The 22,870-nt window shown below is 49.7% G+C and overlaps 1 protein-coding gene across 2 annotated transcripts in view; it reads left to right on the forward strand.

Moving 5' to 3' along the window:
- LOC146347831 (complement factor H-like) overlaps nt 1–21,464 on the forward strand; it is a 102,554-nt gene extending 81,090 nt beyond the window's left edge. The window contains exons 19-22 of one of the 2 annotated variants that reach the window (XM_084851471.1): nt 8,848–9,024; nt 9,828–10,010; nt 13,198–13,386; nt 20,953–21,464. In XM_084851471.1, the coding sequence (XP_084707597.1) occupies nt 8,848–9,024; nt 9,828–10,010; nt 13,198–13,386; nt 20,953–20,963 (560 nt within the window). In that variant the 3' untranslated portion in view covers nt 20,964–21,464. The remainder of the gene's footprint in view (nt 1–8,847; nt 9,025–9,827; nt 10,011–13,197; nt 13,387–20,952) is intronic. The other variant, XM_084851473.1, reaches the window with a different exon arrangement.
- Nucleotides 21,465–22,870: the final 1,406 nt, after the last annotated feature.

Here is a 22,870-nt window from a genome sequence, read left to right on the forward strand (position 1 = left end):
CTCCACCTCTGAGCCCGGACAACCAATCCACAAGGTAGGGGTGCACGAAAGTCACTTACCTGGTCTTGCAGCTTTTTGCGGTGGGAGGGAGGCGCTTCGCTGCTCTCCCCCCAAAGTTCAGGCTGGGGGGGGAGGCTTCCCGCCTCGCCTGGCCGAAATTCAGGCTGGGGGGGAGGCTTCCCACCTCGCCTGGCCGAAATTCAGGCCGGGGAGGAGGCGCCTCACCTCGCCCGGCCGCGAAATTAAAAGTTAAAACAAAAAACAAAAAACGACCCCGTGATAGGCTACGTGACGATTAACGTAGCCTATCACGGCTAGATCTGCAAAGTCAGCCGTGACAGGCTACGTCAATCGTCACGTAGCCTATCACGGGTGACTTAAAAAAAAAAAAAAGCGCGTACACAAATGGTGGCCCCCATAGGGAGCTGCCATTCGCGTTCCTTATTTGGTCGCTGTAGTCTACGTAAATCTTTACGTAGACTACGGCGAAAATAAGGGCAACGCAAATAGCGTTGCCCTTATTTTCGCCGTAGTCTACGTAATCTTTACGTAATCTTCCTCTCTGTGACAACCTTTCAAGTCCTTGAAGAGCACTTTCAGATCTCCCCTCAGTCTTCTCTTCTCAAGGCTAAATATGCCTAGTTCTTTCAGTCAAATGCAGCTTTTTATCTGAGTGTTGAAATCACAAATCAAACTGTACACTACACAAACAAACAAACAAACACACAATCTACAACAACAGGAGTTTAAGTCTATGACGAGCCTCACAGTACTTTTCACGGCGAGTCTTTAACTGTCCAAAGTTCCAGTCCATGTGCAGAGTGCCTCTCAAAAGTCTGAACAATGATAGATCTAGGGATGGCAGAGACTTCCTTCACGGATCTTGGTGAGGCTGAATGCCAGTGCATTCGGCCCCCTGAAATCCATGGCGGAATGGCCAGCCACCCCCCTGCCCCCCTGTGGATCCCCCCTGGGATGAGACTTACTTGGGGCGGATCTTCTGGGCTGCCGCCGCCGCCATTTGCAGTCTTTTTAAAAAAAAAAAAAAAAGACGTGACGTGATAGGCTACATAAAGATTTACATAGCCCATCATGGCTAGGTTTAAAACAACAACAACAACAACGTGATAGGCTACGTAAATCTTTACGTAGCCTATCATAGCTGGGTGGGTTTAAAAAAACAAACCCGCGTACGCAAATGGCGGTGGCTATGGCCGCCGCCATTTGCGTTCCGTATTTTTCACCGTCTTAGTCTACGTAAATATTTACGTAGGCTATGACGGCAAAAATGCAAATAGCGTAGCGGGCGCTATTTGCATCCCTTTTTGATTCCCCGTTTTTGCCTACATAAAGAATTACGTAGGCTTAAATGGGGAATCAAAAAAGGACACAAATAGTGCCCACTACGCTATTTGCATTCCACTTTTTTTTGCCGTCATAGTCTACGTAAACATTAACGTAGATTCAGACGGTGAAAAATAAGGAACGCAAATGGCGGCGGCCATAGCCGCCACCATTTGCGTATGCGGGTTTTTTGTTTTTGTTTTCCCAGAGCCCTCTGCAGCCAGAAATCCGGCTGTGGATGGCTCTGGCCTGGCTGGGCCTAGCTGGCTGCTCCGCAGAGCTGTCGCGGAGCATAGCCGGCCATCGAGGATTCCGGGGGGGAGGAACGGATCGCCTCCCCCCCGTCAAGGATTCCGGGGGAGGGACGGAACACCTCCCCCCCACACCATCACCATAATCCGCGAAAGGTAAGTCACTTTCGTACATCCCTAGATCTAAACAAAGAAGGCTTTGGGCCATAAAGACGGGATGTTTTTAACAAAAGCTCTCTGTCTCTTCATCAGTTCAAATGGGCCCCCATAACCTTACACCTCTTCTAGATTCCTTCACAGATAAGAACAGAGCAGTGCTGCTCAGCTTTCCAGCTGTGATGCTTTTCTTATTTTTTTGCAAATCTCACCCTTTTGTCAGGTCCTCACAGACACCTTCCAGCCTCTCTGCTTGCTAAGGCTAAACCAGCCGCGGCAAGGGGGGTTATGTAACTCCCCCTTGGCTCTGCTCTGAGCAGGCTGACAGAGATAAGCTCACACAGACTCTGATATTTTAAGAACTTGCTCTGTCTTTGTTTCTTGATTTTGCCACAGTCTTTTAAGACTTCAAACAAATCTCTTTCTTCAGAAGTTGCAACTTTTTCAACTGCTTTTGCTTCTTCTAACAAACGTGGATATGGTGACAGACAAACTCTCTGGAGGGCCCCCTCCCTCCCCCAACAACCTCTCCTCCCAGCCTAACAGACCGAATAAGACGGGGGGGGGGAGTTCAGGGCACCTTGGGCAGGGTCTTCCAATCTTCAAGCTCCTTCCATGGGGCTTGAATTGGGGAGAACAGGGGCTTTGGGCTTTACCTCGGAGCATACCATCATGACTTTACAATATTGAACTTTATATTCAACCTTTTCTCGCCTTCAGTGGATTTTGGTTGGCACTCATTCAAATGCTGATAACCTCACTTTCCCTGAGGCAAATCTATCTCACTACTTGATTCAGACAGCACACGGGGTCTCTTGCCCCTGTGGTCCTTTGCCAGTAACATATTTATACATTTACACTTCTGTAACTAAGGGGGATTCTTTCCGTACTAATTCAACCAACAATCAATATAGGGGAATTGATCCCATTATTGCCCATTATTCACCACATTTTTATATACAGCATTTATAAGATTTACATCGAAGGATCCTATGTCTGGCCAACTAATTCTAAATGCTGGCCAGTCCAGTTGGCAAAAGAAGGTCAATTTACCCTTGGCCATCTTAATTCTAAAATCTCTTTTGAACTTCCTAAAGTTCCTGAGCAGGCATTCCAGTGGGGTTGCAGAGTTTTCTTAATGGGAGCTACTCAACCCCATTGTGCCTACCTCTATTTAAAACCATACATGGAGCCTGATAAACCTCAGACGCTCCGAAGGCAACTCAAACAGAAAGACACAAGGGAAATCAAGTACTTACTCCACCCAGCACCCTGGTGCCATCCCTTTGGACCCATTCAGCCTGGTTGATTCAGTCAATGGAGTCCACGCCTTTAACCTCCCAGGTGTCTCGGCCCCTGTTCTCTGGTGCCGTGGCAGGCCTCCAAGGCGGTCTGCCGTGCCCCGCAGGCACCTTCGCCGGTCCTGTCGTTTGACCCCGGGGTGGTCCGAGGGGACTCCTGACTGCTTGCCAGATTGTTGCACAAAATGCTAGTTTCGCCCTCTGGAGGCTAGTCCCATTTGCCCCAAAGAGGAGAGTCAACTTCAGGCTGGGTCTAACTCGATTTTATTGTTTACAAACAGTTCGACAGAGGAGCTCATGCTCAAAAGCAGAGTCAACCCTGGGCAACACCCATGCTAGTTTTATCACTTAGCTTGATAGGGATGTACAAAAGTCACTTAGCTTTCCACGGATTATGTTGATGGTGGGGGGGAGGCGTTCTGTCCCTCCCCCCGGAATCCTCGACGGGCGGGGAGGTGATCCGTTCCTCCCCCCCGGAATCCTCCACGGCCGGCTGTGCTCCGCGGCAGCTCCACGGAGCAGCCGGCCAGGCCCAGCCAGGCCAGAGCTGTCTGCAGCCAGATTTCTGGCCGCGGAGGGCTCTGGGGGAACAAACAAAACAAAACCGCGTACGCAAATGGCGGCAGCTATGGCCGCCGCCATTTGCATTCTTTATTTTTGGCCATCTTAATCTACGTAAATATTTACGTACACTATGACGGCGAAAATAAAGGGGAACACAAATAGCGTAGTGGGTGCTATTTGCGTGCCTTTTTGATTCCCTGTTTTAGCCTATGTAAATATTTATGTAGGCTAAAACGGGGAATCAAAAAGGGACGCAAATAGCTCCCCCTACGCTATTTGCTTTCCCCTTTATTTTCACCATCATAGTCTACGTAAATATTTACGTAGACTAAGACGGCCAAAAATAAGGAACGCAAATGGCGGCGGCCATAGCCGCCGCCATTTGCGTACGCAGTTTTTTTTTAAAACCCAGCCATGATAGGCTACGTAAATCTTTACGTAGCCTATCACATCTTTTTTTTTTTTTACAAGACTGCAAATGGCGGCAGCGGCAGCCGGTCGGAAGACCAGCCGCCTCCGGAGCTGCCGCCGGCCGGAAGATCCGCCCCAGGTAAGTCTTGTCCCGGGGGGGATCCGTGGAGGGGCGGGGGGGTGGCAGGCCGTTCTGCCATGGAGTTCGGGGGGCCGAATGCACTGGCATTCTGCCTCACCGAGATCCGTGGCGGAATTCTCTGACATCCCTAAGCTTGCATTCCTCAGCCAGCATGTTACATTTGATTGGTTGCTAGTGGTTTGCCTAGCAACCATATCTTAGGGTTACTGTCTGGTTTGAGAGAGCGCGGGAAGAGGGCTTGCTGGACGTGCAACACTGACGCAGGGAGCGTCAGTGGAAATGGAGGGTGTGGAAAGGAGGCGTAGTGCCCAGTTGGCACACAAGCAACGGTTGCACCCAGAGGATCCAAGGGAAAAGGGGAGGGACACTCCCTAGCCCATAAGTTCAGGGTCTGCCAGTGATTCTCCTTGAAACGGGGACCAACTGTTCCAACTTAGGGCATAGGTACTCTGCTGCTCATAGCTAGTCGCTAATAGTAGACTATTTTGTTTGCTTGCCCTGATAGTCTACGTAAATACTTACATAGCCTATCACAGCAGCCTGTGGGTGATAGGCTGTGGGTGCAAATGGCGGCCGCTATGGCGGTCGCCATTTGTGTCCGCAGAAGCCTGTCTGCGGCCGGAACTCCGGTTGCGGACGGCCCTGGCCGGCTGCTCCATGGAGCTGCCACGAAGTGGAGCCAGCCAGGCAGGATTCTGGGGGGAAAGAACCAGATCGCCAGATCATCGAGGATTCCGGAGGGAGGGATGGAGTGCCTCCCCCCCCCACGAATCAGATCCACAAAAAGGTAAGTGGCTTTCGTACATCCCTAACGAAACCCCGCTTACCTGGCTCTGCCAGGTTCCGCGGGGGGGGGAGGCGATCTGTTCCTCCCCCCGGAATCCTCTACAGGAGGAAGTGATCCGTTCCTCCCCCCTGGAATCCTGTCCAGCCGGCTCCTCTCCATGGCCAGGCCGTGGAGCCACTGGCTGGGCGAACCCGCAGTGGGGCCTCAAGCCGCTGCCGGGCTGGTGCGGATGCATATGGCGTCCTGTGTAGGGGATGCCATTTGTGTCCCGATGGTAGCCCGTGATAGGCTACGTAAATATTTACGTAGTCTATCATGGCTAAAGACACGGATGGAAATGGCGGCTATGGCGGCCACCATTAGCGTTCCTTCCTATTGCCGTGATAGGCTACGTATATATATATATGTAGGCTATCACGGCTGAAGACATGGACGCAAATGGCAGCTACGGTGGCCGCCATTTGCGTTCCTTCTTATTGCCGTGATAGGCTACATATATATTTACCTAGCCTATCACGGCCTCCGCAGGGACGCAAATGGCTTCCCTGCATTAGCCGTGATAGGCGTAAATACGTAGCTACGTAAATACATAGCCTATTACGGCCATTCGAAAGACGCGAATGGTGGCCGCAGATGTGGCCGCCATTCGAGGAGCACCGGAACGGCCGATCAAGGTTGGCTCCGTTCCGGGCCCATTTTGCGGGGTGGTGAATCCATCGTTCCGCCATGGATTCTGGGAGGCCGAATGTGCTGGCATTCGGCCTCCCTGGAGTCCGTGGTGGAATTCTCAACATCCCTAATTGCAAGTGTATCACAGGGCATGCTGATTACAAGCCGCACAGCTACGCAGTTGTGGCAGGGTGTGGGGGGGTCAAAGCGGTGCCATGTAGATGGGGCGAAGGTCAGAGCAATTTGTTATGCAAAACCGCAGTTGGCAGCCTCCTCTCCTTCCCTCCCTCCCTCCCCCTTTCTCTGTGTGTGTGTGTGTGTGTGTACTATTTTGGGCTTTGATGTTTAAATTGACTTATTTCCTGCAATATGAAAACTATTTTCCTGCAGGATACTGGTGTGCCACTGCTAGGAATGTACGAAAGTCACTTGCCTTTTCGAAGGGTGACATTCGTGGGTGGGGGGGAGGCGCTCCGTCCCTCCCCCCTGAAATTCTGGCGAGCTGGCTCCACTCCGCAGGGATTCTGCGGAGCTGCCGGCCGGCTCCGCCAGCAGCCGGACATCTGGCCACTGGCTAGCAGGGACGCAAATGGCGGTGGCCGTAGCCGCCGCCGTTTGCGTCCCCGCACTCAGCCGTGATAGGCTACGTAAATGTTTACATAGCCTAACACGGCTGATTTAAAAGAAAAAAAACGTGCATACACAAATGGCGCTGCCCATGGGCGCTACCATTTGTGTTCCTTATTTTGGCACGTCTTAGTCTACGTAAATGTTTACATAGACTAAGACGTGCCAAAATAAGGAACGCAAATGGTGGCGCCCATGGGCGCCGCCATTTGCGTACGCGCTTTTTTTCCCCTTTTAAATCAGCCGTGATAGGCTATGTAAACCTTTACGTGCCTACCATGGTGTTTTTTAAAAATCTAGCTGTTATAGGCTACATAAATCTTTATATAGCCTATCAGTTTTTTTTTTGATTTTTTTTTTAACTGGAAATGGCGGCGGCGGCAGCCGATTGGAAGAGCGGCTGCTGCCGCCGCACCGCTGCCGCACCGCCGCCGCCGCACCGCCGCCGCTACAGCCGCCAGGAAGATCCGCCCAAGGTAAGTCCCGTCCCGGGGGGGACACACCGTTCCACCACCGATTTCAGGGGGCCGAATGCGCTGGCATTCAGCCTCCCCGAGATTCGTGGCGGAACTTTCGTACATCCCTAGCCACTGCACACCATTTGGGAATCCCAGTTACAGACCATGGAGTATGCATGTTTACCTAGATATCTGTTGATTACATAAGATGAAATAATTGATTATGTCCATCCACCTTTCCCAACCTGGTGTCCTCCAGATGTGTTGGACTACAACACCTGTCATTCCCATCTAGTGCTCCCTGGTGGGTGTGATGGGAATTGTAGTTGTAGTTCTACATATCTAGGGGGTGCCAGTTTGGGCAAGGCTGGTGTACATTCTAGTTTGCCTCCTACAAGCCAAGGTTGCAGGTGCCACCTCAAAATGGCTGTCATGGTGTTATGGCAAGTTACAAAACATGAAAGAGGTAAATGCCACTAGTAAAGAAAAAAATGGCTCATCATGGAGCTGCATGATTTCTTACATGGGCTCCACTCAAAACCATCAGATAAAACCCTAAATGTATGATGGAGGGTATTGCCTCATCAGGAGTGTGAAGAAAAATTCAGCTGCCAGCCCAGTCAGATTCTTTCTGTTGCATGGAGGGAGGGGCCCCATCTTGTCCTTCACCTCAGTGGCACAATGTCTTGGAGCAGCTCTGCATTCACAGCAGGCAGGTGCCCCTCTAGATCCCCCAGAGTGCCTCGCCCAACGTTGAGCCAACAACTGCTAAGGGTGGGAGCCGAGCAGCTCCTACTCAGAAGCACCACTCGGGGTGACGGCTTTAGTGAAGGCAGGAAGGGGCAGCAAAGGCACCATGGAATGGTGCCACAGCACCACCTTGTGGGTGGCGGGTCAGAAAGATCAGTGGAGCTGGTGGTTGTGTTTTGCTTGTGTGACCTTTCCTTGTTCCAGCCCAGACTGAGCCTCTCCTAAAATCCGATCCCTTGTAACGTGTGTGTGTGTGTGTGTGTGTGTGTGTGTATGGGTGTGTTTACCATTGCTCTTGTTTGTGGCTGCCCTGACTCTGGTCAAAGTTGCTACCCCCCATTCCCAAGCCTCCCCATCCCTGCCCTAGTAACATTTTGGATCATTTCACTGCTATTTCAGGTCTGCGGATATAGTATAGTCTGTGTCTGCCTATGTCTGTGTTCTTTGCTGTGTGTGTTGTGTGACACACACACACATGCATATATAGATAGATATAGATATAGTTGCATAACACACATGCAGTGTTGCAGTGTGGACCAATCACAGTCATCTTGGACATACTTCCACGTAGTTCGATGAAGTGTCGTCCATCCAGCCTTTGAAGGATGAAGGAGGAGGATGGCGAAGGTTGTGTTGTCCCCGAGGCAGTTTCTGGAAGTGGGAGAGGCAGCAGAGAGGGCAACGTTGGTTCGTCTGCCCTCAGAACCCAACACACATCCCTCACCGCAGGCTGGACTAGTGCTGCCATTACTGCTGGGGGGTGACGGAAGAGCAGGGCCACCTTCCCCCGTGTCTGCTGGCGCCAGTAGGCGCCACTGTGGCGTCCCCTGCTTGCTTCCAGTGGATATCACACCCCTTCGGAAAAGGAGGCAGGCACAGGAGGCAGCAGCAGCAGGATGGGGGGGGATCTGTTGTTGGCCTGGAGATCCCACAGGGGATGATAGGCATTGTAGAGATTTCACTGTAGTCAACCGGGAGGATTTCGAAGGCTTCAGTAAAAGATGCAGCGAAGCTGTACCTAGGATCGAAGATGAATTGCAAGCAGAGTGGGATGTTTAGTCGGGGGGGGGGGATGGCAAGGAAATATTGGGGGCAGGGGAGAAGCTGGATGAGAAATTGTAAACCCTTCCTACCAGCATGCAGCAGTCTTGATCTGGATTACTTGGAGGTAAAACATAAAGTGAGGATCAGCTGCATGCTGCATATTCAGTGAAGTTGTGGGGTGGCACTAAGGTTTCAGGCTGAGGGAGCTGCCTATGCAAACCGAACGAGGCAGGTTCTGAGGCAAATCTACTTTGTGCACACAACCCAAATTGATGGATATTGCTTTGGGGGGGAAGTGCATTTTCAGGATGTCTTTCCAATGTCGTTCGATCTACTATTTCAGTTGCAACATGTCCTCCTCCGCCTCAAGTTCCTAATGGTCAGATTTCTGGTCTTACAAAGCAGAGGTATTTGCATCTTGATACGGTGACGTATTCCTGTCACCATCCATACAGACTTTATGGATCTTCTACAGTCACGTGTTGGAACAAACAATGGTCGGAAGTACCAAGATGCATAGGTATTTGAGGTTCATATTTTTAAATATTTTAAAGGATGTTATGTTGTGTTGTAGCACCCTTTCTTAGATGCATTCCAGGTGAAATGCCAGCAGATTGAGATCACTGGTACCATTTTTGCACAGCTGGAACAACTGTTCAAACAGGAAAGCAGTCTTAAAAGCAAAGCAAGGCCACTATCCGTGACTCCTGAACTGCTAAAACCGTAAGCCCCACTCCCTCAAAAGTGCCCTTAAGAACTGGAGCATTTTTCCACCCTGCTGAGATTACTGCCTTCCCCACCCTTTTCCATCGTCCCCACAAAAGTGCCAAAATACGCTGAAAGGACTATTCAGCCTGGCCATAGATGGAAGTCAAAGGCTTCATGGAAGTTCTGGGCAAGGGTTCCAGGCATTAGGGGCAAAATTGAAGAATGGACAGAGGTGTGTAAGGATAAAGACCTTCAATTCTAAGCTTCTCCAGAAGCTATTGTTAAAAACTAGACTCTGCTAGGTACTGATAGGACTTTTCAAAAGCTGAAAATAGCAAAAATACTGATAGTAAACAGATGAGCAAAAGTTTGCCCCACTCCCACCCCCCTCCATGAGATCCCATCCATGCAAAAGTCCATCAGTTACACATAGCTCATTAAACAAACAAATTGTTTTTGTTTGATAAAAGAAAGATTTTTCAAACTTTGGAAACTTATCTTCCTATTGTATGAAGTTGAATTATCTTACAGACATATGTGTGAGCACTAAAATAACTGAAATCATACCAGGTGTCATCAAATCGTTTCTTTCTCTAATTCAATGCATCACTATAGATCCTGCAGGAAAATGTGGTCGGCCACCTCCTATGGAAAATGGGGATATCTTGAACATCCCCAAATCAGAATATATGCCCGGCGAATCAGTGCGATATCAATGCCAAAGTTTCTATAGATTGGAAGGATCTCCAATAGTACGTTGTGAATACGGTCATTGGACAGATATACCAAGATGCATAGGTATAAGAAGCAGCTGTAACACTTTGTATTCTATTGAAGAATGTTGTAAATCTAGAAATGCATGAAGTTGAGGTTTATGTCATGGTTGTGATGTCAGCTGAGATGATTTTACATGGTGTTGGATTATTATGAACTGTTCATTCCTGCGTTTGGGGGAGCCAGAAGCTGCCCTACCATAGGGCAAGGTGAGGCAGCTGCCACTGAAGGTCATGCCCTGTGGCAAATCCCAGGAGAGCTGTGCAAGAGCTCTTGTTCTGCACAAACCCTTTTCCCCAGCCAAATTACTTTCCACTTCATCACAGCAACCAAATGATCATTCCATGGATTTCCTCTTCCTGTAAGCAGCGGTAGTGTTGCTGAACATCCTGTGGCATCAGTCAGTGGTTCCCTCAGGGACATGAGTGCAGGGAGAGGGAGCTCCGAGGTTCTCAGTGTTCACATTCCAGCCTAGAATATAAAAAGCAATCTTCCTAAATTTAATTGAGATCAGCGACCCTGTCCTGGAGCCAGATTCCCCTTCTTACTGCTACATGGCCTAAACCACAAGTCAAGGGGCACGATCATCAGCGTTTCCTCTACTAGCAAACTCGAGTGTTGAGTGTCTATCTGTTTGGATGCTATTGAGGTATACCCAGAAACAAGGCAGAGTTTTCTCCGTGCTTGGGAAACACTTTAGGTAAGCGGGAGTATATGCTTGTAAATTAAAGCATTACGAAGAAACAAGCAATGGCCTGACAAATACCTGTGAGGTCCCAGGACTTACTGAATTATGACTGTAGCTAAATTTATAAGTGTGTGTGTGTGTGTGTATCTACCTACCTACCTACCTACCTATCTATCTATTGAGAGAACTGACTAAAGCAGGGGTTGGCAACACACAACCTGTAGGCCCCATGTACCCCCCCCATGCCACCAAATGTGCTGCTGAATTTCATAGGGCAGCCTCAGAGCTGCATTTTTCCTTTAAAACAAGGCACACTCTCTCCAAACACCTTATCTGAAAAGTAAACAGTGGCTTTTTTCCTGCCCTCATGCCACCACATCTCAACAGCCAGTTTGGTGTTTTGGCAGCAGCAATTTCACTGGTGCTGGATAGGGAAGTACGAAAGTCACTTACCTTTTTGAAGGGTGACATTCGTGGGGGGGAGGCGCTCCATCCCTCCCCCCGAAATTCTAGCCGGCCGCTCCGCAGGGATTCCCTCCGTCAGGGACATCCGGCCACTGGCTAGCAGAGACGCAAATGGCGGTGGCCGTAGCTGCCGCCGTTTGTGTCCCTGCAGTCAGCCGTGATAGGCTAAGTAAATGTTTACGTAGCCTATCACGGCTGATTTAAAAGAAAAAAAAAGCACATAATTGCGTTCCCTAGGGGTGGACGAAAGTCACTTACCTGTCGTCGAAGCTTGTTCGCGGTGGGGGGGAGGCACTTCACTGCTCCCCCCGCGAAGTTCGGGCCGGGGGGGAGGCTTCCCGCCTCGCCCAGCCAAAATTCAGGCCGGGGGGGAGGCTTCCCGCCTCGCCCGGCCGAAATTCAGGCCGGGGAGGAGGCTTCCCGCCTCGCCCGGCCGCGAACTCCAAAGTTTGTTTTTTTTAAAAAAAAAAACGCCCCTGTGATAGGCTACGTGACAATTAACGTAGCCTATCACGGCTAGATCTGCAAAGTCAGCCGTGATAGGCTACGTTAATCGTCATGTAGCCTATCACGGGTGACTTTAAAAAAAAAAAAGCGCGTACGCTTTTTTTAGGTTTTTTAGTCTACCTAAAAACTTTTAGTCTACATTTTTAGGTTTTTTAGTCTACCTAAAGATTTGTACGTAAAGGTAATAGCATTGCCCTTATTTTCGCCGTAGTCTACGTAAATCTTTACTTAGACTACAGCGACCAAATAAGGAACGGGAATGGCGGCTCCCTATGGGGGCCGCCATTATCCGTACGTGCTTTTTTTTTTTTTTTAAAGTCACCCATGATAGGCTACGTGACGATTTACGTAGCCTATCACAGCTGACTTTGCAAATCTAGCGGTGATAGGCTACGTTAATCGTCACGTAGCCTATCACGGGGGCGTTTTTTTTTCTTTTATTGGAATGGCGGGGGCGGCAGCCGGTCGAAAGATTGGCTGCCGCTCCCACCCCGCACGAACACCCGCCGAACCGCCGGCCAGACCTGCCGCCGGGAGGGACATTCACGAAAGGTAAGTCCCGTCCCAGGGGGGTGTGGGGTGAGGGGGTGCGTGTGGAGAATTTCTCCCCGAAACTTGTTCGGGGGGCCGAACACATTGGCGCTCGGCCCCCCGAAGTTTCGGGGAGAAATTCTCCGCCATCCCTAGCGTTCCCCTTATTTTTGTAGCAGACGCTATGCTATTTGCATTCCCCTTATTTTTGCCGTCTTAGTCTACGTAAATGTTTACGTAGACTAAGACATGCCAAAATAAGGAACACAAATGGCAGCGCCCATGGGCGCCGCCATTTGCGTACACGTGTGTTTTTCTTTTCTTTTAAATCAGCCATGATAGGCTATGTAAACATTTACGTAGCCTATCACGGTGTTTTTTAAAAATCTAGCCGTGATAGGCTACGTAAATCTTTACGTAGTCTATCACGTTTTTTTGTTCTTGTTTTTTTTTTAATTGGAAATGGTGGTGGCGGCAGCCGGTCGGAAGACCGGCAGCTGCCACCGCCGAACTGCCGCCAAACTGCCGCCGGAGCCGCCGCCGCCAGGAAGATCTGCCCAAGGTAAGTCCTGTCCCAGAGGGGGGGTGGTAGACCGTTCCGCCACCGATTTTGGGGGGCCGAATGCACTGGCATTCGGCCTCCCCGAGATTCATGGCGGAACTTTCGTACATCCCTAGTGCTGGAGGGATAAAGGCGCATTGGTTTCTGTTCCCCAGGCCCCTAGAAATTGCCCCTGGGTGAAACACACTTGAGCTGGGCAGACCGTGTGAGTCTGTAAATTAAGTCTGTGGTTGAGACATGGAATGTGAAGCTCTCAGTTCAGAGAGAGAAAAGGGAAAATTATGGGTAGAAAAGAAAAGACATCGACCTCCTCAACAGCTTGAGCTTGAGGAGGTCAACAGCTTGAGCCTATTACATCCTAAGCTTTCCATACCTAACTGATTAAGTCTTTTTGTCAAATGAAGTCCTCGGGGTCAAATTAATCTCTAAAATATTAATTGATTTGTGCCTTTCTGCAGCACCTTGTACAGCAACTGAAGCAGATATGAAACGTAACAATATACGGCTGAGGTGGGCATATGGTGATAAACTGTATTCAGAATCTGGAGATCAAATAGAATTTTACTGTCAAGAGGGCTATCGGAAACATCCAGCCTCCCCTCCATTTGTTGCACCATGTATAGAAGGCAACTTGGAATACCCAAGATGTACGTATAGTGCCGTTAAACCACACGCATATGCTGAGATTTTTCTTAACCTTTAGAAAGTCACGTGCATCAAAAAGGTATGGCTGTCTTTGAGATTGTCTGGGTCTGCGTCCATGTCCAGCTATGGCTGAATCAGACTGAGCACTGGAGGAAATTGAGGGGGCAGTCCACAAGGAAGGCAACGAGGCAGGGAGATGGTCAAGCACGAGGTTTCAGTCCAGTCTGGGATCAGACTAAGACAGGAGTAGTCAAGATCCAAGCTAAGGTCAAAGCACAGTGAAGTGGTCAGATACAATTCATAGTCCAGAAGCAGAGCCAAGCAGGAGTCAGTAGCACAGAGGATCAATCACAAGGCAAGGCCTGGAAAACAAGGTACATGACACTGGAGTTGACAGAACAATGTTGATCAGCACTGGCTAGGTTCAGACTGAAAGCTGAAGCCAGAGCTTCCTGAGCCCCACCCAGAGCTCAGCTACAGTGCAATGAGGCCCTCTGGTAAAAGTTGTACTCAAGAGGAGGGCCATGATCCTGAGGAGTCCTTTCTTCCTGAAGAGTCCTCTTTGAAATCGAGCCCTCCTTCTCAAAGGAAGTCTATTGGCCTGCCTGTTCAGGCGTCAACACTCTCGGGGGCTAACTGGTCACCCAGCCTCCACCTCAGACGTGGAACACCCCTCCTCTTGCAGGGGGCAGCCTAGTAGTGATCTGCCCTGAGGGCCCAGGCTAGGGATGTACGAATCCCTTACCTGACTCCATTCCAGGCCATCCGTGGGGGGGGTAGGCACTCCGTCCCTCCCCCCAGAATCCTCCCCAGCCGGCTCCGCTCCGCAGCAACTTCGTGGAGCCGCCGGCTGGGGCTAGCCGCAGCTGGACTTCTGACCACTGCCGGGCTGCTGCGGCCACAAATGGCAGCCGCTACACCAGCCGCCATTTGCGTCCCTGCCAAGCCGTGATAGGCTACATAAGTATTTACGTAGCCTATCACGGCAAAAGGCAGCCATGCAAATGGTGGCTGCTACGATGGTTGCCATTTCTGGCCAGAGCAGCCCAGCAGCGGCTGGAAGATGAGCCGGAGCCGCTACTGCATTCACCGCCAGGTAGGCTCCGTCCCGGGGGGATTCTGTGGGGGGGGGATTGCTCTGTTCCACCACGGACTCCGGGGGTCTAAAGAATCCGGCCTCAATGGAGTCGGTGGCGGAAGTCTCCAACATCCCTAGCCCAGGCTCCCCCAGATCTCGAGACATGGGTGGCTGTTTGGCATTGTCTGTTTCTGGTAGGGATGGCAGAGAATTCCGCCATGGATCTCAGTGAGGCTGAATTAGGGATGGCGGAGAATTTCTCCCCAAAACTTCGGGGGGCCGAGCGCCAACGTGTTCGGCCCCCCGAACAAGTTTTGGGGAGAAATCCTCCGCACCCCCCCCGCACCCGCACCCCCCCCGGGACGGAACTCACCTTCCCTGAATGTCCCTCCCGGCGGCGGGTCCGGCTGGCGGTTCGTCCGGTGTTTGAGCGGGGCGGGAGCGGCAGCCGGTCTTTCGACCGGCTGCCGCCCCCGCCATTGCAATCAAAGAAAAAAAAAAAAGTCCCCTGATAGGCTACGTGACGATTAACGTAGCCTATCACGGCTAGATTTGCAAAGTCAGCCGTGATAGGCTACGTGAATCGTCACGTAGCCTATCACGGGTGACTTTAAAAAAAAAAAAGTGTGTACGGATAATGGCGGCCCCCATAGGGAGCCGCCATTCCCGTTCCTTATTTGGTCACTGTAGTCTACGTAAACATTTACATAGACTACAGCAACTAAATAAGGAACGCGAATGGCGGCTCCCTATGGGGGCCGCCATTCGCGTACGTGCTTTTTTTTTTTTTAAGTCACCCGTGATAGGCTACGTGACGATTCACGTAGCCTATAATGGCTGACTTTCCAGATCTAGCCATGATAGGCTACATGAATCGTCACGTAGCCTATCAGGGGACTTTTTTTTTTTTTAACTTTCGTGTTCGCGGCCGGGCGAGGCGGGAAGCCTCCTCCCCGGCCTGAATTTCGGCCGGGCGAGGCGGGAAGCCTCCCCCCCGGCCTGAATTTTGGCCGGGCGAGGTGGGAAGCCTCCCCCCCCTGGCCTGAACTTCGCGGGGGGAGCAGCGAAGCGCTCCCCCCCACTGCGAACAAGCTGCAAGAAAAGGTAAGTGACTTTCGTCCACCCCTAGGCTGAATGCCAGTGCATTTGGCCCCCCAAACTCCGTGGTGGAATGGCCTGCCACCCCCTGCCCCCCTGCGGATCCCTCCCAGGACGATATTTACCTGGGGTGGATTTTCTGGGTGGCAGCAGCTCCGGTGGCAGCTTCGGCGGTGGCGGCAGCAGCTGGTCTTCCAACCGGCCGCCGCCGCTGCCATTTCGTGTTTTTTTTAAAAAAAGACGTGATAGGCTATGTAAAGATTTACGTAGCCTATCGTGGCTAGGTTAAAAAAAAAACATGACGTGATAGGCTATGTAAATCGTTATGTAGCCTATCACGTCTGACCTTTTTTAAAAAAACGCTCGTACGCAAATGGCGGCGGCTACAGCCGCCACCATTTGCGTTCCTTATTTTGGGCCATCTTAGTCTACGTAAATATGTAGACTAAGACGGCGAAAATAAGGGGGAACACAAATAGCGTCCGCTACGCTATTTGCGTTCTCCTTATTTTCGCCGTCTTAGTCTACGTAAATATTTACGTAGACTAAGACAGCCCAAAATAAGGAACGCAAATGGTGGCGGCCATAGCCGCCGCCATTTGCGTATGCGCGGGTTTTTTTTAAAGTCAGACGTGATAGGCTACGTAAAGATTTACGTAGCCTATCACGGCTGACAACAGAGATGCAAACGGCGGCGGCTATGGCCGCCGCCATTTGCATCCCTGCTAGCCAGCGACCGGATGTCCGGCTGCTGGCGGAGCCGGCTGGCGGCTCCGTGCAATCCCCGTGGAGCGGAGCTGGCCGGCGAGGATTCTGGGGGGAGGGACGGAGCGCCTCCCCCCCCCAGTGGAACCCGGCGGAGCCAGGTAAGGCCAATTTCATACATCCCTAGTTTCTGGGAACCCTAGCTCCTTCTCAGAGGAGGATACCTCCAGCAGGGGCATGATAGTCAGCGTCATGAATGTTCTCAGGCCTGGCACATTACTTAAACCGAAGACTACAACTTGGGAGCCATTTTTCAATATCTTGCCAGATATGTTCAGTGTTCTTCGCCTCACATCCCCACCCTTTGTGTTTTTCCTTTTCCTCTCTGTCTTTCTCCAGCCCTCATTTTCTTCTAGTCACTCTTTTCTTTTTGTCTCCTCCATTTTTCCCCCTTTTTAAAAGTCATAATTAGAATGGAAAAAAAGAAAAAAAATCATTATGGTTCTGCCAGTGAGACCCAGATTTGGTCATGGCATAGCCTACCTATAGAGTACAGACCAGCAGTTTGTGTTTGGGGAGAGAAACAATCTGCTTCCTTCTACAATTCTTAGACAAAATCCATCAGAGGCAATAAAAGTCCATCGTATTAAACTCATCACATTGTGGAGCACTTACCCAAATAGTTCAACCAAAGGGTGCTCCACTGGATTTCTAGGCTTTCCATTGTGGCGATAATAACTCCAGTGAATTTATAACACCAAATGAGTTTAGAGCAACTGCCTGTAATTAAAGCAAATCATTTGTTAAGCTGCTGCTTTTTATAACTTTTCACTCTTTCCATAAAAGTGCATGAAATTTGGGGCCCTCTCAGCCCCATGAGGGGAATTCCACCTGCCAAATGTCGGTCAGTTTGGCCCAGTAGTTTTTGTGCTAGGCACAGATAAAATGTGCTGTTTCCAGAAGCTCAAACAGAAGGTCATAAAGGGATAGTCAGAGAAGCTAGGTATTTAAGCAGTGATTAGGGCAGGTCACTATCCCTAATCGTTGCTGTAGGTTTCTTTGAAGTTCAAATAACCTTTCTCTCCTAATACTACTAAATTTGGTAATCTGGGGTCAGATAAAGTTGGCATCTAGGCTTTGGACCGCCAATTTGCCATCTTGGATTTTAGACATGATTGATTCATGCAACTACCCTGTGTTAAAAAATTTGCTGGATTTCTAAACTCTGGTCAATTTAATGTGTCTAGCGGCATCTTCTGTGACAAACTTCCGTGAGTGATGCACCATGAGTACACGGTAAAAGCCTCATGTGATGGCAGCTCTTAATTTCTGACTAGTGGCTTTATTTTTAAAAACTTTATTTAAAAAATCGTTTCATGACAAAAAAAATAACAGGTCTGATTGTCTTTGCTAATATGTTGCCAAACCAGACATTATAACAGGTTCTAATTTCTTGTGTTCAAAACTTATTCTTTATCCAGTCATCAAAACTTATAGCTATGATGTACGAATGTAAATCATAGGGATGTACGAATCCCTTACCTTGTTCTGGTTGGGGCATCCACTGTAGGGGGGAGGCACTCTGTCCCTCTCCCCGGACTCCTCGACGGGGGGGGAGGTGATCCGGTCCTCCCCCCTGTAATCCTGCCTGGCCGGCTCCGCTCCGCAGTGGCTCTGTGGAGCAGCCGGCCAGGGCTGTCCGCAGCCGGAGTTCCGGCCATGGACAGGCTGCTGAGGACACAAATGGCGGCCACCATAGCAGCCGCCATTTGCATCCAGCCAGGCTGCCGTGATAGGCTACGTAAGTATTTACGTAGCCTATCACGGCAGGCAAAAAATAAAATAAAACAGAGCACGCAAATGGCGGCGGCTACAGCGGCTGCCATTTGCATTCCCTATTTTTCGCCATTTTATCCTACGTGAATATTTACATAGGCTATTAGGGCGAAAAAAAAGGAACGCAAATAGCGCCCACTATGCTATTTGCGTTCCCCTTTTTTTTCACCGTAATAGCCTACGTAAATATTTACGTAGGATAAAACGGCAAAAAATAGGAAATGCACATGGCGGCCACTGTAGCCGCCGCCATTTGTGTACGCGTTTTTGTGTGTGTGTTTTTGCTTGCTGTGATAGGCTACATAAGTATTTATGTAGCCTATCACGGCTATGATGAAGAAGCAAAGGGTGGCCACAGGGCGGCTGCCATTCGCAAGTCAACGCGGACAACAGCAGGTAAGTGCTCCGTTTCGTGCGCCTTTCATGGGTTGGGGGAGCAGGGGCTTCGTTCCACCATGGATTTGGGGGGGCCAAATGCACTGGCATTCGGCCTCACCGAGATCCGTGGTGGAATTCTCCGCCATCCCTAATGAAACCACATCACCTTCATCAGGAGAATACAGTCACAAACCCTTGGAGTTCTTGCAATCTTTGCTTTCTGCCTTGACTTAATCGAACTACTCATACATTTATGAGAGCCAGTGTGGCGTAGTGTTTAGAGTGTTGGACTGGGACTCAGGAGATCCAGGTTCTAGTCCTCACTCGGCCATGAAGCTCACTGGGTGACTTTGGGCCAGTCACTAACTCTCAGCCCAACCTACCTCACAGGGTTGTTGTGAGGCTAAAATGTAGAAGGGGGAGGACTATGTAAGCTGCCTTGGGTTCCTTGCAAGAGGAAGAAAGGCAGGATATAAATGTAATAGTAATAAAAAAATACATTTGTGGCAAGACATATTTTAATTAGGGATGAACCAAAGCTATTTAGGGTGTAATGCTATAGAGATAGGTGGCCACCTCCGAACTTGGAGGCGACCACCTATCCTAAGCAGGGCAGGAGAAGCACAGAGGGGATCGTGCCCTCCGTGCTTCCCCTGCCCTGCTTTTTTGGCTAGACAGCCAATTGCAGCTGTCTAGCCACAGGAGCCTGGAACAGAGAAGGAGGCTGCTGTACGACACATTGTGTCGTACAGACAGTTCTGCTGTCCCCACCCCAGAACGACCCCACCCATGCCCCTTTTCGGCCCCTCCATGTCTCTCTTGTGAGCGCAGAAGACAGGGCTGTTCCACGCTGCCTCCAAGGCAGCGTGGAATTGGGGGGAAGTCAGTTTTCCAGGAACCGACCTCGAAGCGCAGGAAAAAGGCATATCCTTTGGCCATCTAGGCGCTGTCTAGCGGCCATAGGATTGCTCCCTCCGAGTGTGTTCGTGTTTGTGTTGAAAAGCACCTTCAACTTTCAATAGTATTTCAGCATTGTTGTGAACCCATTTGCATTCTGTCAACGCTGCTCTTGTTTGTAGCATTCTCCACCTTCTGTGCATCCATAGACCTTGGCTCTGTTTGCCCTTACTACAGCTTAAAACTATTGACATGCGATTTTGTCAATGACATATCTGGCTCAATGACACAGCTATGCATAGATTGAATCACATGGGTTGCTAATCAGATTTGAAGCCGAACATTAAAATTTGAGAACACTTTGTACAGCTCTACTCTTAATTCCCTTCTATTTGTCTGGCTCAGGAAAGCTTTTGTAGTACTCTGTCTTCCTCTTCATGAATGAGTTCTGTCTAAATTTCACTCATCACACTTAGGTCTCATTGAAACCAGTGGGACTTTTAAGTAGGGCTGCGCATGGACCCCCTGCTTCACTTTGGATGCCGCTTTGGACTTTCCAAACCAGCCCCACATTGCTTCAGACTGATTTGGACACCATCCGCTTCACTGTCAGCCCCCATAGAGGGGATTACACCTGCCGAATTTCAGACATTTTGTTGGCTGGGTGGGAAAGAGGCCAACCCCCCCCCCCACACACACACACAGATGTAGCCAAATAACTTCAGAGCTCTCTCCAGTAACACCACCAGCTCTCTCTCACACAATGAAGAAACACAGGCCTTTCTCACCAATATATCCAGTATCCCACCAACCCCGTCCACCACTGTTACTGATTGGAGACTGCTGAGTTACATTCAGCCCTAATTTGGCAACTAGAGTTGCCAATTGCCAAACCTACCTCCCTCCTGCTCCTGTTCTTCTTCCTCCTCCTCTCCCATTCCCCCCTCGCTGATCTTTCTCAAGTTGATAGATTTTTCAGACAGCCTGTCTGGGCTTCAGAAGGCATCAGAAGAGCTCCGAATCTCCAAGGCAGACTGAGGCGCTTTGTCAGTGACCTGCTTTGCTTTGGATCACCTTGGTTCCAGTCTGATTTGCTTCAGTTCACACTGAGTCACCCCGATTCACATTCGGATTCAGCACCAAAGCAATGCACAGCCCTACTTTTAAGTTAGTCATGACTGAAATTTCCTATTGATTTCAGTGGGGGCGAAGTGCAACTGACTTAGTCCAGATCCAGCCCATTACTTTTAAAAGATGTTATTGGATTGAATGCACACTTGGCCATGCTTAAAGTAGACCCATTAAAATCCATGGGATTTAAGTTAGTCATGACTAACTTTCCTTGTCCCATAGATTTTAATAGGTCTACTCTAGGGTGGGCAACTTGCAGACCATGGACTGCACGCAGCCCCCTGATGAAGCCCTCTCACCACCCAAAAGGTAAAAACAACACAATTTTTGGTATGCTTCTGTATGGAACCAGTTTACTATCATAACTACATCAAAGACAAAAGATACTTACACAAAATCTAACCATGTAACCTTATCTCTTCCTTGTTGACTTTGTATTTCACAGGCATAAGATGAATGGGATTAAGCCTGCAGCAGACATTTTTAACCAGCATAGGATCTTCAATAATCATTGATCACTTCTTTTTATTATTATCAAATCAAGCTGGGTTTTTGCAAATATATTTTTTCATAGATGATATGCAGCTGTCCACAATGGATCATGGATGTAAAGTGGAATACCTACTTCACAGAAGCCACACCTCCAACGTTTGTCATGGGTAAAGTTATAAAGTGGCTATAAATATAGGTCTAGCCCACAAATAATAAAACTCAGTTAAAAACATTACAAATCTGACATTGTAGAAAGAGACATAATACTCTGGGATCAGGCATGCAAGATTTTCAATATACATTTCTGACTGAGTCTAGCTTTCGATGTGAGCTTTTGATGTGAACATGCAGCCAAAATGATACAGTGACTGTGTATAAGTGCATTGGGTTATTTGTATTTTTGCCCTGTACAGATTTTGTTTTCATTTAAAAAATAAAATAAAAACACTTATTTGCAAACATGACGTTCTTTGTTGAGATGTAATTTTAGAAACCCTTACCCTGGGCAGAATCCAAGGGGGCACTTATGCCTCCGCCGATCCTCTTGTGCCCCGCTGATTAGAAGTGTGCAAGCGGTGGGTCCTGCCAATTCCGTTGCGCAGGTGGGACCCACCACTTGCACAACAGCGATCTAGCGCTTCCCAGAGGAAGCCTTGCAATGAGCGGAAACGCTCATTTCTCCATTGGGATAGGTTGGCAGAGTGCCCTTAAGCGGGTTCTGCCAAGCTCCCCCGTTCTAGAAATGAGAGGTTTTGCTCATTTCTGGTTGCCCCAGAAGCACTTGATCTTTCCTTCACAAGTGGTGGGTCCTGTTTGTGGACAGAATTGGTGGGGTGTAAGGGAATCAGCAGAGACATAAGTGCCCCATTGGATTCCACCCATTGCAATATGCTTTTAAATGTTCAGGCTGCAAGTACGCATACTGGCTGGGGAGTAAGCCCCTTGAACACAGTGGGGGGTGCTTCTGACTTAACATGGCTAGGATTGCCCTGTGCATATCTCGTTTTCATGTTCTCGTACGCGAGTATGCGTCCTTGGCATATTAACATCCTGACACATCAATACGTGTGGCTGCCCTTCTGTGGTTACGAGAGTTCGGGAGCAAAGATCTGTGTCATATTGTCAGAGCTTGTCCCGGTCCGGGGGGAGTTACAACCTGTGACACTGCTTCTGAGTCAGCAGAGGATGCTAGGGAGCCAGGCCCAGCCACAGGGAGCTGAGAATTCAGTGCTCCCAGGCCTTCCACCGAGTTACGAGCCAGGAGAGGGTGAGACTCAGGACACTGATCCGGCCTCTCTTCCGCAGCCGGGGACTTGATCTTGATGGAGGCCGCTGCCTCCTGACCAGGGACTTCTGCAGGGAGGGGTGTGACTGAGCCTTCTCCTGGGTTACTTCCCAGTACCCCAAGACTCCTGTCACCCACCTTAACCCTTTTGCTTCACCCACTCCCAGGGCTTTCCTTAAAGGGAATAAAGTGCTGACTCGAATGGACAAGTGGGTGTGTCTCTGTAGCTCTGATGGTGTGTGGCTGGGACCCAGGAAGTCCCCTGCCAGATTAGACTCAGGCAAAGGGTTAAAATGAACAAGGAAAAAAACCTTTTATTTGCAGGCTTCCCTTTACCACAGCAAGAACAGCCTGCCGCACATTCCCAGCCAACTTTGTCACATTTGAGTCAGTCCTTAACCTTTTCCTGAGCTCCTGCAGCTCTCTCTGCCTCTCGCTCCCCACCTCCCCCCGGTTCCCCTCCCTGGCCCAGCCTCCCCTGAACCGACCCGTCCTCAAACAGTTTCCTTTTCTTCTACTCCTTCCCAACCTCCCAGGGGCTGTGATTGGTTGACCCAGGAGAGGGCGGACTCCAGCTCTGTCTATC

Source organism: Heloderma suspectum, chromosome 4, assembly GCF_057233095.1.
Source record: "Heloderma suspectum isolate Gila_16-S chromosome 4, 16-S_ref, whole genome shotgun sequence".
NCBI classification, from domain to species: domain Eukaryota; kingdom Metazoa; phylum Chordata; class Lepidosauria; order Squamata; family Helodermatidae; genus Heloderma; species Heloderma suspectum.